Source organism: Equus asinus, chromosome 20 (assembly GCF_041296235.1).
Source record: "Equus asinus isolate D_3611 breed Donkey chromosome 20, EquAss-T2T_v2, whole genome shotgun sequence".
NCBI classification, from domain to species: Eukaryota; Metazoa; Chordata; class Mammalia; order Perissodactyla; family Equidae; genus Equus; species Equus asinus.
Genome location: NC_091809.1, coordinates 24667023 through 24684929, shown reverse-complemented (window position 1 = coordinate 24684929; position 17907 = coordinate 24667023). Strand labels below are relative to the sequence as shown.

Here is a 17907-nt window from a genome sequence, read left to right as displayed (position 1 = left end):
CCGGCTCAGCCGAATGAGCTTCTGCCAGTGGCCCCTAACCTGTCCCCACTTGGGTCATTTACATTTAAACAGAATGTTTTCCAGGCCTGGGACCACACTGTTGTTTACCCCACCGCTTTATGACGCGTGGTTAACAGGTCTGCACACGCACTTCCTGATTCAGTTTCAAGAGCAAGTACAGAGTGGACCAGGCTGGGTGACAGGGACAAGAGGATCTTATGTCCTCTAAGGGTCAAGGGCTTGGTGTAAGGCTGCGAGGCCACTCATGTCAGCCTGATCCTTGTTTAGAAACACAGACACTTAAACGTGATGTCACAATCTGTGATAAGGGTCTGATTCCATTTTGATCTTCCTTCTTGCCAGCGTTCAGCCTTCCACCCATCCCTGCTCCACCCCGACTCGTTCCATCTTAACATAAAGAATCCCGGGGCCCTTGACTCTGGCGGGAAGTAGGAACCCCACAGCCCTAGCTGGGCACAGAGAGTCTTCCCAGACCGACAAGTTATGAGATGTGCTCACAAATTCTCAAGTGTACGTTTTACATTGGAGAAAAATTTATTTTAGGTCATTTTTTGACCTAGAGAAGTTTGAAACATAGATGGTTATAATATCCCTAAGGCAACTGATTCCTAATTTCACTGATCTAAGAAAACTAATAAATCCTTGTGTAAATGTGGGGTGCACCTGTAAAATTTCCCCCAGCTTTACTGAGGTATAATTGACTAATGACATTGTCTATATTTAAAGATTTCAACCTGATGGCTTGATATGTGTATAACTGTAGACAGTGGATGACGCATTCTCACCACACACACACACACAAAGTAACTATGTCGGGTGATGGACGTGTATATTAACCTGGAAATTCTAATAAGCCTCAGAGAAGGGATTGCAAAACTCTTTTGCATTGTAAAGCTCTTAATCCCTTATTTACATAAATGAACAGCTTTATTGAGATATAGTCCACACACAGTCATGCCCCACATAACGAAGTCTGGGTCAACAATGGACCGCATTTACCACAGTGGTCCCATAAGGTTAGTACCATAGTACTTATCCACAGTATATAAGCCTAATTTCCTATTATTTTCCTATTATTGCTCTTGGTGTCATATCTAATATGTTTTTGCCAAATCCAAGGTCAGGAATTTTTTTCTATGTTTTATATACTTTTGTCATTCATTTACTCTCATCTTTAGGTCTTTGATACTTTTTGGTAAGTCACTGTATGTTGTGGGTTTTAAGGGCACAATCTCTTCCTTTTGCCTATGCCTATCCAGTTGGCTCAGCACCAATTTATGCATAGAATATTCTTTCCTAATTTTGGGGACCTTTGTCAAAGATCAGTTAACCATAATGTGGGATTTGCTTCTCTAGTCTCAATCTTCCACACATCTCTGTGTCCATCCTTGTGTCAGTACCACACGATCTTGGTTACTTTTGCTTAGCATGAAGTTTTGAAATCCAGAAATGCTAGTCCTACTATTTTGTTTTCCTTTATCCAGATTGGTTTGGCTATTCTGGTTCCCTTGCAATTACATTAACTCATGAAATGGCTTGCCGATTTCTATAAGGGGTACAGCTGGGATTATGATTGGTATCGCACTGAATCTCTAGGTCATGGTGTGCAGCAGTGCCATTTCAGCAACATTAAGTCCTGAAAACCATGAAACTGATATATTTTCCATTTATACATTTCGTAATTCCTTTTGAACATGCTTTGTAGTTTTCAGAGTACTTTGGGTTTAGTTTATTGTTCTTCTTCTCGTTCCCTTGTTAACTTGATATCCTTTTTGTTTAATACAGGTGTTTATCGCTGTAAGCTCCCTTACTACGCCTTATGCCGCATACAAGTGTCCTTGTGTTTTTCTCCCCTGCTGTGTTTGCGTGTCCCTAGAAACTCAATCTTAGGTCATCTGTGTCTTGCAATTTTCTCTTTAACCCACTGTTTCTACACTGGAGCCCTGTTGATATGTGGGAAGGCGTTAGGGTGGGAATGTTCTCATGTTATGATTAAACCTGTAATGTTTTGATAGGAGAGAATCCCTGGAAGGTGAACTTCAGAATATGTTCTTAGCATTTATTCCTCCCGTTTTGTCAGAAAGAAATCCTGGAGTCTGGCAGTTGCCTGACTGCTCTTTCCCCAATCAGATAAGGTTTTGGCAGATTAATTTCCTTTGAAAGATGGCCTAAGTTACAGAGCACAGAATGTTTTCCGTGTACATCAGAAAGTTTCCCCCATTTCCTGCATGAAGCATGAGACACCCTTTTCCAGCCCCCACAAGAACCTCCTTGGGCTCCTGATGGAAAAATACATAAATTTTAGGATTTCACTAAGACTGGAATCCCTAAAGCTTGTAACTCTCAAGCTAGTCCAATCTGTCTCTCCAGAAAATTCATTAACCGTTTCTGTGTTCCTAGACATTGCTGGCTCCAGTTTCTCCTGCAGGTAAGTGGTAATTCTCTATACTTGCTGGTCTCTCACTTTGGGAGCATTGGTTTGCCATGTAATTTCAAACCTCTCTTGGATCAAAGATGTGTTACTTTTCAGGTGGTTCAGTTTTTTTCTTGTTGTGAAGATGAGATGATCACTCAGATCTCTCTACATGTCAGAACAGAAACCATCATTCACTCCTGTTGCTGTTCTTTCCCTTGTGAGACTATGCCATTGTCACTCAATTCTCCTGCTAGAGCCCCCTGGGTGGTTTCAAAGTCTTCTTTTGTAACTAATGCATCTAAAAACATTATTATATTGGAATCTCTGCATTCAGATTTATTTTCCTCATCTTATAAAAAATTCCCTAACCTGAATACCATTTTGTCACCGAAAAGATACTTTCCATTGGTTGTTTTCTGTTTTGTCATTGCCCTTTTGGGGGCAGGATTAACACCATACCTAAAAGGGGATTGGATGTCAAGACCATGTCACGACATGCATCAACTTAACTGAAATATGTTTATGACTCAAAGGTACTTTCTAAGGAGAGCAGGGCAAGGGTGAGTGGGTTGGGGTGGCTTGTGCAAGGGAGAATGGCTTGAACCTTTAAGGTGTATAGAGTCAAGATTTGACCCTCCTCCCCAGTGGCATAAGAAGAAAATGGGCATGTGTCAGCCTACCTATTTACCTATTGTGGGCCAGACAGGGTGAGCAGGTATCTAAAGCCGATGAAGACTCAGATATTAACAGTGAGGTCAGTGTCTTTATTCAAGTTCACTCCTGAGGCTCACTGACTAAATGATAATGCATCTCATTAAATGAACTGGAATTGGAATATTAACTGAAAAGCCATGTGAATGGCATGAGACATTATAAGGAGGATCACAAAGCCTCCAAAAATCTTTGATTTCCGTCATCCCAGGGTGTTGGAGATCCAGGAAAGTGTATCAGTGTGGTTCCAGGCCTCTGTTCAAATATTCTAGTAATGTTGTTGTTTACTCTAATTTGTTGTCTCATTTGTTGTGTTCTTGGAGGCACCCTGCCAGTGCAGCCTGCCCACATGCAGCGAGCAGCTCTTTTAGGGGAACAGAACTCTCCCTGGCTGGTTAATAAAAAGTCCAAACCTAAGTAGTCATCAGCTACCATGGCTGCCAGGGAGTTTTCCTTCATGGAAAACATCTCAAATATTAGCTGACTGCTTCATGTATTTTGAGTGTTTGGGACAGTTTTTTTTTTTTTCTTTTTAGGAAGACTAGCCCTAAGCTAACATCTGCCACCAATCCTCCTCTTTTTGCTCAGGAAGATTGGCCCTGAGCTAACATCCGTGCCCATCTTCCTCTATTTTATATGTGGGATGCCTGCCACAGCATGGCTTGCCAAGCAGTGCATAGGTCCACACCTGGGATCTGAACCGGCGAACCCCAGGCCACCGAAGCAGAAAGTGCAAACTTAACCGCTGTGCCACCAGGCTTGGCCACAGGACATTTCTTGATTGGCATGAAGGATACAACTTTTGAATGACATCACATGTGCCCAGGTCAGTACCAGTGACTCCCATGACAAGAAGCACATGAGTGCAAATGGCAGGAAAACAGCACATTTGTGTTGGATGGACTCAGGGAGGTTTGAGAGAGAGCACCCAAAATGAATTCTTAACACACAGGGCATAGACTACAGGTGATGTTAGGAGGAAGACCAGGAGTGGATATGAGAGTGGTGGCCATGGGGCACGATTACAAGAAACCAAAGACCTGTAGGAGTGACCATTCTGACAGAAGAGCCTAGTATAGAAAGACTCTACTTAGATGGTGCCAGTAATCCTGATATCAGAACAAAGTAATAAGCCCCATAGCCTGGGGATCGAATGTGACTCCAACAGCAGGAACATCTATATAGAAGAAAGCAGGTTTGTCTAAGTAAGCCTCAGCCACCCTAAGAGTGCTGCAGCCTGGGTCATGAGAGGTACAAGATCCACTGAATGCCTTTCTCAACAGCCCAATGTTTCTATTTTGAGACATCAGCTGATAATATCAATAATTTCTAGAGCATCTTGATGAGTCCTTGATTGTGGCTTCAGGAGGATCATGTATGACAGGAGGAGTAATTTGTCTATAAAAGGTTCTACCGTGGTCTGAGCGTAGCAAGCAGACCCACAGTGGGGGTAAGCAGCCTGACAGTCTATCCCATCAGCTGTAGGGTCCCTTTCCTCTGCCTGGACTTAATGTGCATGGATTCTATTACCTGTGACACGTTTTTCACATCAGTGAGACTGACACTGTGTTGGACAGTCACTAAGTTGTCCATGGGAGGGGAGAGAAGTCCACTGAATTTTTCATAAACCTTTAGATTAGAGGCCTCTTAATGACTTTGTATTACAAGGTCCCATGGGCCAACATTAACACCATCAGGTCAAAGGTGTCAGTATGTCTCTCAGAAATTCGAGTGACTTTATCACCCTAAGCAATGAAATGAGCCCTTGCAGACCGAGGTTTAATATGTGCAGAGTAAGGAGTGACTTTGAGTTGTACTTGGGTAAGTGAGGCAAGGTATCCCAGAGTTCTTGATGCCAAAGCAGTGCCGTGGCTAAGGAGGTGTTGCTATTGGTGGGATGAGGCAGCTAGATAAATGACAATAAAGGATCTGTAAAAATGTGCAGATGAGGTTGACTCTTGCCCAGGGAATTCTCTGTTGCGGGCACGATTACCTGGAATTTGACTAATCAATCTGATTGAATCCATGATCAGGGCTGGCCTGTTTGATCTGGGGGAAGAATAGAGACTCTGAAGTGGACCCCATCAGGTGTGGTGGTACACACTGTGCATAAAGTATATGAACTCCCTCGTCATTCGTGTGCCCCCAAGTCACTCCTAAAGTGCCAATGTGTCTAAAAAGGAGGGCACCTCCTCCAGAATGTATTACATCAATCAGAGAAGAGGGGAACACACTTCCTCTTGTATGGGTGATATGCCAGAAGCGCCATTTTTTATTCTATCCTGTAAGTATCCATCTCTTCAATGAGGAGCCCTCTGGTTAACAAGCCCAAGGGGTCCTATATTCATGACCCAAGGCAAAATGGGAAGCTGGCTGTGCAGGATCATCAACTCAGGCCTTGGGAGGGCCTCCATTACAAAAGGCTCTGTTGTTGCCTTCTTGGCATCTCTAACTGTGCGGCACTGGATGAGGAGAATGCTTTCTGGTAGAAGGATGCCTTGGGCAATTCATGTCCACTGTGGGAGATTTGGAGACTCTTAGATGCATAACAGGAGGCTGGCAAAGCCTTTTTAGGAAAGGGGTATGTGGAGGGAGACGCTAAAGAATTGACTTATTTTGACAAATTCTGGAGCTCAAGGTCAATCACTTTAAGTATTGTTGAATAAGAAAGCAGATCTGATATATATGGAATGTTCCTGGTTGCTGTGGCTGATGGAATGTGCCCATGACAAGGGTTCTACCACTGCTCCTGTGACCTCTCAGCTCACAGGCCCCTGGCATTGTCTCATGGAAATTTTCCACAGTGGTCCATGGATTTCTAAATTTCCGATAAGCAGGCACAAGTATGCTTGAGTTGGGAAATGAAGAGCTGGAAATGGTCTATGGACAATAATGGAAAGACAATGCTGATGACATGAATGAGGATGTCCCCAGACAGATGGCACCTAAGAGACACATTTTGTTTCATAACTACAGTATTTCTACAGATGTGCCCACAGAACCTGATTTAAACTCAAAGAGTCTGAGGCCCCCTCACTTCACTCCTGTTATGAGTATGAGCTGAGGCAGGTGCAGCCCTAGGGGGTGTTTCCTCAATTAAGACAGGGTTGCAAACATGCCTGTTGAAGACTAAATTCTTCTTTTTAACACTTCAATTCTTCCAAAGAAGGATCCCACAGGCTAGAAAGAAGTGTTGAATGCATAAAAATCAAGCTTCATGAGCATTTAATATCCTCCTAACATATGAAGGTAATTCTATTATTCATTTTCCATTAATTACATAAATATATAGTATTTTAGGCAATGCTATGAATTTTCACAAATGTAGAGTAATCCTGTGATCAAAAGATGGAAAACGTGGGGCTGGGCCAGTGGCCAAGTGGTTAAGTTCGCATGCCCCGCTTCGGCGGCCCAGGGTTCGGATCCTGGGCACGGACATGGCACCACTCATTAGGCCATGTTGAGGCAGCATCCCACATGCCACAACTAGAAGGACCCACAACTAAAATATACAACTATGTACTGGGGGGATTTGGGGAGAAAAAAGCAGGAAAAAAAAAAAAGATGGAAAACGTGCCATCAAAAATAACACCCTTGTAAGTGCCCATTTGAATGACACCCCTCCAAAACCTAAGTTAACACTAAAAAAAAAAAAAAAGGATAAGAGAAATAATTTATTTTGCTCTTTATTAGGCCTCATATTGTTTCTGACTTTCCCACAATATAGCTTGACATTTAAACAGATGGAAATGAAACATGTGAACAGCAAAATAGATTATGGGGCTTTGCGGATCATTGAAACCAAAGACTTCCAGCTGCTCCTGCTAAAAAAGACGGTGATTAATTCCCATTTCTCCTTTCGTACTCAATTAGGATGTTACTCAAAATGACACCGTCTCTCTGCAGCTCACCTCAATCATTCCTTGGAGGATTGCAGCTCAACACCCATAACTCTTTTTTTGTGTTTCCACAGGGAGATCACAGTGGACTTGCACAGATGTCAGTCTACTCAGAGAATACACTCGGGATGAGCTAGAACAGTGCAGATGAAGGCAACTGTCTCTCTAAATGGGAAGAACTCCATGGTTTACTGGGGCATACGTTGCACACTCAGTCTATACAGCAGGAACATGAAAATGCTAAAGACAACAACTTTTAAATCTTTAAAGGTAAATAAAAACCCTCTCAAATGACATTAAACACAAAATTTCTGTGGCTTAAAACAGTTGGAAGTCTCACTAATAATGACATCCTCATTATTGAGGCTCCTACTCTCATAGAAAAGATACATACACACCTCAGCCTCCCTATTAGCTCAATGTTATTTTACTTCAAAGCCCTTATTTCCCTTTTATTAGACAAGAGTTTACCATCTGTTAATCGTCTCTCTTTTCCCACAAACATATAACAACCATGGCTACAAGAATTTGTTTGTTTCATGCCAAAATATCCAAATCCTACTGGGTCCTATTTCTGCTACATTGGGTACATTGCCTCTAAAAGGCATGGCATGTGAGGGATGCTGAAACATTAGCATCAAGAGAAACAAAGGCTTGATTGGCACAGCGGTTCTCACTTTCTCCCTTGATGGTTTGTATTGTCTCACAATTTACGTAAACACAAAGGCCTCAATTGAGTCATGAAGGAAATATGAAAATTATACAGTATACTAAGAAGTGAACGTATTATTTTAACTGAGGTACTTCATGCTCAACAGTGTTTAATACAACTTAGGAAATACAACAGTATTTTGATAATAAGTAGGAAAGGCAAAAGCTGCTCCAGAAGACCAGGAGCTGATTGCATCCACTGCCAGTCAAAGTCATCCTGCCGAAGAGAAAAATGTCACACACCTCCTTCATTAAATGAACACAGTCACCAAGAAGAAACTAAGGGTATTTTGTAACCATACGAGTAAAAATGGTAACTATAAAATTCCGAATCACAAAAAATGACTAATATTCCCTTCTTCTTACTAAAATGACTAACTGGAACTTTTTCCAGTTAGTCATTTAACTCAACTACATTGTTTTTGCCTCCAAGAAAACAGTGATTATTATGTTTACCAAAGATAGAATGTTTACCTCCTCAGAGGTTTCAATACAGAAAGTGATCTGCTTCCTTGAACAGCAATCAAATCCACAAACACAGGCCATAATCTTGTAAGAAGTCCTTCTGAGCACCCTGTTCCTGGTGCCCCTCACCGTCCTCTATGGTCTGTGGTCCTTCTTACTAGAATTCCTTACACCCCTCTCTTTGACTACAGGTGCAATCCTGCAGGTCACTGGCAAGAGGGCACTGATAAAAGCATGATTTTAAGTTTGGGGTGAAGAATAAATGAGAAGTTAGTTTTTTGAGAAACACTGTAATCATAGAAGAATAAAAAATACAGTTTTCCTGAGGAAAAAATACCTGAATTTGTATGCAAATGATAAAACTGACTCATGAGGATTAAATGAAGAAAAATGCAAAGTATATCTTAAAATCCATAATAAAAATGGATTTTAATATATTCTCTTAGGAAATGAAAACCAGAAAAATATTCATTAGCATACAATGCCTCAGAAAACAGTTGATAAAATATATCAATGAAACAACTACAGAAGAGTTCATTTCACAAGGAAATGGATGTTGTTTTCATGACATGCAGTCAAACACTATTGAAAATATTGAGGGAATGTGTTCAGCTACCAGTAACAGGAAACACAGTCTTCCTGGCATGAGCACGGTGACTGCTCTCACATGGAAGAACTGGGTCAAGGCAGCCGCTGCACAATGCAGCAGAGAAAGTCCCACAACCTTCTTTTTATGCCCCATTATAGAGGCCACGGTGACCAGGAAAACATCCTCAATGGCACAATTAACATAAGGTGTTTGCTGTACTAATTGAACCTTATACAGATATGATCTAGAGAAGAGGGAAATCAGCGAATACTCCCAACCACAAAGGTCTGAAGTAGCTCCCTGGTGGACACAAGGAAACTGTAGGGCATGTATTTCAAGCCTTACTGAAAAATCCCAGTTCTAATGGATCTTTGACATGAATCTTGTGGAAACATCAGCGGAAAATACACCTGTAAGAAAATGAAAAATAAAGAGATGGTGGTGGTTTTCAAGATATTCTTGACTAGAAGGGCAAAGAATCCAGAAAAAGGGATGAAAGATGCTGTCCTTGAAGCTCCTATGTAACTGTTTCCCTCCCTGTGTGGTGGTTCCAAACTCTGCCTAAGGCCTTGTTTGCTTCTGCCTTCTCTTGGTGAATTCCAACACGGAACCATAAAGAGGATGGATTCTTAGAGATCCAGTTCTCAATATTACCTCACTGGCATAATGCAGCACAGGGGTGATGTGTCCAGCTCTAGATTTTGTTGCTCCATCACAGGCCTCTACTTAATTCAAAGTCTATTCACCAAATTCCAGTTAGAAGGAAGGACACAGAGTAAAGGCTCTAGTATGAAAACAAGGATGCACATGAAAGAATACTACTAAATTTGCCATACACAAAAATTTATTCCAACTGTTTAACAGTATGGAAAATAAAAACAGCCTCCTATACCTACCACCACAACAAAGGCACTTTCTCTAAGAAAGGAAAAATATACACAATGGATTACGTATATCCAGGAACTGCAATACAAGGCCAGGAAGAAAATCCCAAGAAATACAAACTGTCATTTTTCAATGGCTCCTTAACACAGAACATTTAGACATTATAATAATTAAAACATTATTTAGGGGCCAGCCCCATGGCTGAGTGGTTAAGTTAGTGCGCTCCCCTTCGTGGCCCAGGGTTTCACGGGTTCGAATCCTGGGCACGGACATGGCACTGCTCGTCAGGCCATGCCAAGGCGGCGTCCAACATGCCACAACTGGAAGGACCCACAACTAAAAATACACAACTATGTACCAGGGGACTTTGGGAGAAAAAGGAAAAAATAAAATCTTTAAAAAAAAACAAAACCAAAACCAAAAAAAAGTACTTAAAAATTAAAGTGAAAATATTATTAACTGATTTAAGGAAAAGTAGCAGCTAGTAATCTTATGTAGTACTGATGAAGAATGACTTACAGAATCATCTCACCTTAATATTCATTTCTGAAAGTCATTAATAGAAATCCAGAATTCAATGTTGCACTCAACAAAGAGGTTTGCTAAACACAATACATTTACAATTTTTTTTTTACGATTTTTTTCCTTTGTCTCCCCAAAGCCCCTCGTACATAGTTGTATATTCTTCGTTGTGGGTCCTTCTAGTTGTGGCATGTGGGATGCTGCCTCAGCGTGGTTTGATGAGCAGTGCCATGTCCGCGCCCAGAATTTGAACCAACGAAACACTGGGCCGCCTGCAGCGGAGCGCACAAACTTAACCACTTGGCCACGGGGGCAGCCCCTACATTTGCAACTTTTATAACAACTCTTTCAGGTTGAAAGTCTTCTATAACAGTATACACAAATTAATTTCCATCAAGCTTTTTCTTACTACTTACTTTTATATTTCTTTTTTGTGGGAGTTTCACATAGAAGGATGTAGGCCAATTAAGTCTTTCCCACACTGTTTACTTTCAAGAGGTTTTATCAAGTGACTCCTTTTATAACTTCAGGAGGAACTAGGATGACAAAAGTCTTTCCCACACTCATTACATTTATGTTTTCTGCTCTAGCATGCATTCTCAGACATCCTCAACAGGTTGCATGAGAAATGAAGGCTTTCCCACTTTTTTGACATTCATAGGCTTTCTCACTAGTATGAGTTCTTTCATGCCTTCGAAGAGAACTGACAACATCAAATGCTTTACTACATTTTTTACATTCATAAGGTTTCTCTCCAGTATGAGTTCGTTCGTGTTTTTGAAGAGAACCAATATAACTGAAAGTTTTACTGCATTCTTTACATTCATATGGTTTCTCTCCAGTGTGACTCCTTCCATGTATTTGAAGTAAACTGGGAGAAATGAATGCTTTCTCACATTCCTTACATTTATAAGGTCCATCTCCAGTGTGACGCATCATGTGCGATTGAAGGTTTGTGAGAGCTATAAAGGCTTTCCCACATTCCTTACATTCATAGGGTTTCTCTCCAGTATGAGTTCTTTCATGGACTCGAAGAGAATAGGGATAACTGAAGGCTTTACTGCATTTTTTACATTCATAGGGTTTCTCTTCAGTGTGACTCCTTTCATGTCTTTGAAGTGAACTGGGAGAAATGAATGCTTTCCCACATTCCTTACATTTATAAGGTCCATCTCCAGTGTGAAGCATCACATGTGATCGAAGGCTTGAGCGAGCTCTGAAGGCTTTCCCGCATTCCTTACATTCATAGGGTTTCTCTCCAGTGTGAGTTCTTCCATGTACTCGAAGAGAACTAGGACAAGTGAATGCTTTATTGCATTTTTTACATTCATAGGATTTCTCTCTTGTGTGACTCCTTTCATGTATTTGGAAAAGTTTGAGAGAAATAATTGCCTTGCCACATTCCTTACATACATAGGGTGTCCCTCCTGTGTGAGTTCTTTTGTGTTTTTCTAAGTAAGCATACAAACTGAAAACTTTCCCACATTCTTTACATTCATAGGGTTTCTCTCCAGTGTGACTCCTTTCATGTCTTTGAAATAAACTGGGATAAATGAATACTTTCCCACATTCCTTACATTTATAAGGTCCATCTCCAGTGTGAGTGACCATGTGTACTCGAAGGTTTGTGAGAGCAATAAAAGCTTTCCCACATTCCTTACATTGATATGGTTTCTCTCCAGTGTGAGTTCTTTCATGTATTTCAAGAACACTGGGAAGACTAAATGCTTTACTACAATATTTACATTCATAGGGTTTCTCCCCAGTGTGTCTCCTTTCATGTATTTCAAGTAAACTGGGAGAAAGGAATGCTTTCTCACATTCCTTACATTTATACGGTCCATCTCCAGTGTGAAAGATCATGTGTGACTGAAGGCTTGCCAGAGCTCTAAAGGCTTTCCCACATTCCTTACATTCATAAGGTTTCTCTCCTGTATGAATTCTTTCATGGACTCGAAGAGAACTGGAAGAAGTGAATGCTTTACTGCAATTTTGACATTTATAGGGTTTCTCTCCAGTACAGGTTCTTTCATATATTTGAAGAGAACTGGGAAAACGGAGGGCTTTCTCACATTCCTTACATACATATGGCTTCTCTGCATATTTTTGATAATCGTATGGTTTGTGTTCAGTGTGACACCTAACTTGCCTTTTAATGGATGAATGATGCATGAAGACTTTTCCACATGCACTGCATTCACATGGTTCTGCTCCTGTAGTTTTCTTCTTCACACTGAGATTTGGAATAAGGCTGAAATTTTCTCCACATTGACTACCGTTTTCACTTTCAGAGAGTCTCTTAACCATAGGACTTCTGTAAAAAATCACAAGTACATTATTAATGATTTCTTTATTAATGATTTTATATTTGTTATATTTCCTAAAATCTTTAGGAAAAGTTTAAGCTTTCTGCCTTGTCTGAATTCCCAGAAATCGAATATAATAAATGCTCTGGGAGAGGACTTCACCCTTGCTGCTATCCAAATGGTGATATTCAAATATAGGGTTTATTAATACTGTTTCCAAGTGAACTACTTTGCAAAAGCTGACATCTACCCTACATTTTTCAGAAAGCATATTTGGTGAAAATTTTGTAAGAAAAGCTAAGTTTGAAGCAAGTGTTCTATCTTTTGTTTCCTTCTTTTTAAAATTTCATAAGATACCAGGATTGTCATGTGAGATCCTGCTTTTATTGTGAGTGTGACTCACCTTTGCTTTCTCCCCTGGTTTTTGTGCTCATCTTCAATATCATGATCCTCCCATGTTTTTCCTGAAATGAAGACCCAGAAAGTTGATTCTGAAGTATTAGAAATTATAGAAACAGTTTTAGATTCTAAGACCATGATAAACTATGACCATTTCTAGTTTATTTACCAACATCCCCCTTTTCCACATTCTACATCTTGGAACCACGCTGATGGGCAAGATACACTTGCTCTCTAATTGATGCAATGAAGGAATGTCCTCATTCTTACCTATTGATGCCAGATTCCTGAAGGTTTCCCACATCACATCCCTGTAGAGTTTCTTCTGTAAAGAATCCAGTAAAGCCCACTCCTCTGGGGTGAAGTTCACAGCCACATCCTCAATGGCCACTGAGTCCTAAAACATCACAAATATTTGTAGAGGAGGATGCATAAGGCTGACAGCAGTGGACATCCATATTCCCTTTGTAGGCAGGTTATGTATGATTCAGTCATCTCCAAACATTTACTCTGACGTGATCATCAAAAACTCACTATTTTGGTGCCAGCCCAGTGGCATAGTGATTAAGCTCACACACTCTGCTTCAGCAGCCCAGGGTGTGAGGGTTTAGATCCCAGGTGCAGACCCACAGAATGCTCGTCAAGCCATGCTGTGGCAGTGTACCTTAAAAAATAGAGGAAGACTGGCATGGATGTAGGCTCAGGGCCAATCTTCCTCACCAAAAAGTACAGTAATAAAAAAGAAAAAACCTCACTGTTTTTATGTACACATTTCCTCATCGACTTAAGAGCATCATGAACACATGAAAATTTACACATTTTTACTGTGATCACATTCATCATATTTCTCTGTAAAAGCATGATCCAAAGCATGTTGGGTAATGAGAGAAATGCTACAGAATGAAACAAAGATCATTATCAGAAAAAAAGAATGAACACAATGTTCATTAAGCCTAGGCCAACCCTCTATTACAAAAGGTTTAAAATACACATAATGGGAATACTTGAAGTAAAAGAAAGACAGAAAGAAACAGAAAAGCCAAGTGAAGCAATAATCAGCAAAATATTCTAAAATTACTGACAGCCAATAAACTGTTCATCCAGGAATGTCAGAGAACACTAAACATGATAAACTAGAAAAGTGCACAGCCAAGAATTCATATTCAAACTAGAGAAAAATCAAGGACAGACAAAATAGATAAAAATGCAAGAGAAGAAACACACCCTGCACATAAAGAAAAAAAGATGCGATTTAAATTGGACTTATTTTCAAGAACCATGCAAGCACGAACAGAATAGACCAAAGTATTTTTAAAGTCTTGAAAATAAAAAAAAAACACTCTTCAATAATTCCCTGTATAGCAAAATTATCTTTCAAAACTAAAGGAAAATAAGAACTTTCTTAGACAAAAATTGAGGAAATTTGTCCCGAGTACACATACTTTGAATGAAATTGAAAGTTTATCAGAAAGAATGTAAATGATAAAGGTAGAGGATTAGAATAGAAAAAAAATGAAGGTAAAATAAATGTTACACTTCTAGTAATTAATATAACAAATCACACTTTGTTTAAAATAATATTAGCAACAATGTCTTTGGTAATGAAAACCTTATGGACAAGTGATATAAATGACAGCCACGTGACAAGGCATAGGGAGGGGAAATTGGGAATACTGTGTTAAGAGGTACTTGCACACAGTGAAGTGGTATAGTCTTATTTGTCAGAGGAGGTGGGTTAGTTGTAAATGTATGCTGAGAACTCAACCGCAACCACTAAAACAGTGTTTTTAAAAATGTGGAATTGATATGCTAAGAGAGGAGAAAAAAATGTTCAATTTTAGCCAGAGAAGGGGGAAAAAAGCAGAAGACAAAAAGAAACCAACCAGGACAAGATATTAAAAAACAATAAAAGAAGTGGTAAATATTAACCCAGCTGTATCAATAACCACTTTAATCCTAAATGGTCTCAATTGAAAGATATAGTAATATCAGATCATTGAAAAACAAACTTTGTTACATACTGTCTACAAGAATCCCACTTTCAATATAAAGAAATGGACAGATGAAGGGTAAAGGGACGGAGAAAAACAGACCATGCCAACACTAATCAAAAGAGAGCTGCCATAGGTATATGAATTATAGACCATGCAGATTCCAAACCAAGGAAAATTCAGAGATAGAGAGGGGCATTGGAGCCTGATAATGGGGTCTATCCTCCCAGAAAGTACAGCAATCCTTCATGTGTATACGTGTAACAACAGAGGGGCAAAATGTACTAGGTAAGAACTGATAGAATGTGAGGAGAAATAGATGAATCCAGTAAAACAGTTATAGAATTCAACACTCCCTTATATAAGTGTGAATTCCATTAGGCAGGCACTGAGGAAGGACAGAGGTGAACTGAACAGCATCATAAAACAACTGGATTCACTGTAAGCTATGGAATACTTCATACAACAACAGCAGAATACACATTCTTCTCAAGTTCACATGGAACTTTCGCCAAAACAAACCACGTTCTAGGACACAGGGCAGCACACTTTAACAAATTACAAAGAAGAGAAATCACAAAAAGATGCTCCCGCACCACCTAGGCATTCATCTAGAAGTCAATAAGAGCAAGAGAGTTGGAAACCCCAAAAATGTGGAGAGCCAACAACACACTACTAAATAATACAAAAGATCAAACAAGAAGTCCTGGGCTGGCCCAGTGGCATAGTGGTTAAGTTTGTGTGCTCTGCTTCAGTGGCCTGGGGTTCACAGGTTCAGATCCTGGGTGCAGACCTAGCACTGCTTGTCAAACCATGCTGTGGCAGCATCCCACAGAAAGTAAAGGAAGACTGTCACAGATGCTACCTCAGCAACAATCTTCCTCAAGCAAAAAGATGATGATTGGCAACAGATGTTAGCTCAGGGCCAATCTTCCACACACACACACACAGAGGGACAATCTTCCTCACACACACACACACACACGAAAAGAAGTCTCAAGAGAAACGAGAAAATAGTGTGAACCAAATGAAATGAAAACACAACATACCAAAGGTTCTTGGAGGCAACTAAAGCAGTGCCTAGAGGAAAATTTATGCCACTGAACAAATACACTGGAAAAAACAAAGACCTATAATCAATGATGTAAGCATCTACCTTAGGAAACAATGAAAAGAACAAATTAAACCCAAAGTAAGCACAACAAAAGAAATCACAAAACTTAGAAATCAATTCATTATGGGAAATCAATGGTAAAAATTAAAGCAAAAAATGCTAGTTGCCTGACAAGACTAACTGATAAACATCTGGTTAAGATAACAAAGACAAGAGGGAAGACAGAAATTACTAATATCAGAAAGCAGAGGAGGGGGAAATTAAAATAAAAAAGGCTTTTATAAAATCCAACATCCAGGGGCCGGCCTGGTGGCGCGGGGGTTAAATTCACACATTCAGCTTTGGCGGCCCGGGGTTCACCAGTTTGGATCCTGGGTGCAGACCTACACACCACTTGTCAAGCCATGCTGTGGTAGGCGTCCCACATATAAAGTAGAGGAAGATGGGCACAGATGTTAGCTCAGGGCGAGTCTTCCTCAGCAAAAAGGAGGAAGATTGGTGGCAGATGTTAGCTCAGGGCTAACTTGCTCAAAAAAAAACCCCCAAACATCCAACACCCATTCACGATGAACTAGTACTAGAGGGAAACTCCCACTTCTTGAAAAGGAACATCTTTATGAATCCTGTACTTAAGTTTATAACATTTATTTCATATGGCATGTTTGTCTGTGTGAAATATCTGAAAGAATTCACAATAGAAATAACTCCTGGAATTAATAAGAGAGTATAGCAAGGTTGAAGGATATGTGAGTCAATGCTTTCCTTACAGACCCACACAAATTTAGTCAAATGATGTTTGACAAAGAAGGAAAGGCAATGCAAATGAAAAGGAAAGTCTTTTAAACAAATAGAAGTGGAAATATTGGATATCCCCGTGCAAACACACATGTGTACGTGCACCCCCAGCTTTCCAGGGCTCTGCAGCTCCTCTCAGGATAAAGGCTCCTTCCATGGGGGTGTGAGCAGGAGGACACCTGCAGAGGAGGCTCCCCAGGAAGGACAACTGGGCCTGCAAGGTCTTCCCTCTGCAGGCCCAAGGGGGCCTTAGCTTGGGTCTTGGACTGGGGGCCTCTGCTCCCCACTGGAGATGCTTTGGAACATCATGTTATTTAAAAAGACACCAACCCAGTCTTTGAATAATCCATCAAAATCACTTAAACCCAGCCTTTCCATGGAAAATAGGCAAGAAAATTATAAGGCACTTTTAGTAAAAAGTCAGTTAATTATTATTTCCATGGCAAGAAATCACACTTGAACACTTGTGGTCTGCAGATCTATGTCCCAGAATTTCATTTGAAAACATCCAAACGTAAAGAACAGAACTCAAAAACTGTTCTGTGAGAGAAGTATAAAATAAGTGTTGTTAATAAATGGAATGCAATAAAGGAATATTTTGTTTTTTCTGAAATTCACCTCTTTGTTGCCTGTTTTGAACTATTTTATATTGTCTTCCAAGCTGTATGCATTAACTATATCTACCCTTGTTGAAAAATGGAGACTTAAATAAGTGAATAAATCTTTTGTATGTCACAGATGTAGGGAGGGGTTGCGTCAACAGGACGGATCACCCAGGAAAGTTTCTGGAGAGGAAGCTCCAACTAAAGGACTTCCCATAGGATGTCTGGGCCCAGAAAGATCCTGGGGGAGAGGCACAGGGATTTCATGCAACGTAGTTCCAGGTGGTTATTTCGTTTTCCTCTCATGTAAAATATCCACAAATATAATCTTTAAAAAGATTGATCCATGGCTCTGGGGAATAATGATAAAGTGAAAATATTGGATCTGTTTGATGCACCACAGAGGACGAATAGTTGATAAAGATGCTGTGAATCAGAGAGGGACAGGTGGCTTTGGGATTGCAAGGGGGGAACTGGAAAT

General features: G+C 40.3%; 1 protein-coding gene and 1 long non-coding RNA gene across 6 annotated transcripts in view; one reads left to right on the top strand and one right to left on the bottom strand.

Moving 5' to 3' along the window:
* The first annotated feature begins 114 nt into the window (after positions 1 to 114).
* On the top strand, positions 115 to 7256 carry LOC139041300 (uncharacterized). Of its 2 annotated transcripts, none has more exons than XR_011496194.1 (4): positions 115 to 1037; positions 2422 to 2449; positions 3805 to 3974; positions 7122 to 7256. It is a non-coding gene; the product is annotated as an uncharacterized lncRNA (long non-coding RNA). The 2 variants fall into 2 exon arrangements; XR_011496193.1 differs by having other exon boundaries at positions 3685 to 3974.
* LOC106824402 (zinc finger protein 709-like) overlaps positions 6819 to 17907 on the bottom strand; it is a 24030-nt gene continuing 12941 nt past the window's right edge. For 2 of the 4 annotated variants that reach the window (XR_011496173.1, XR_011496174.1), the window contains 4 exons: positions 13195 to 13321; positions 12929 to 12989; positions 10636 to 12533; positions 6819 to 9222 (listed from right to left, as the gene is read on the bottom strand). Coding sequence is in view for 2 of the 4 variants with exons in the window: in XM_070492106.1 (XP_070348207.1) it covers positions 10829 to 12533; positions 12929 to 12989; positions 13195 to 13321 (1893 nt within the window). In the remaining 2 variants the exon portion in view is untranslated. Of the gene's footprint in view, positions 12534 to 12928; positions 12990 to 13194; positions 13322 to 17907 lie in introns of all 4 variants that reach the window. The other 2 variants (XM_070492106.1, XM_070492107.1) reach the window with 1 other exon arrangement.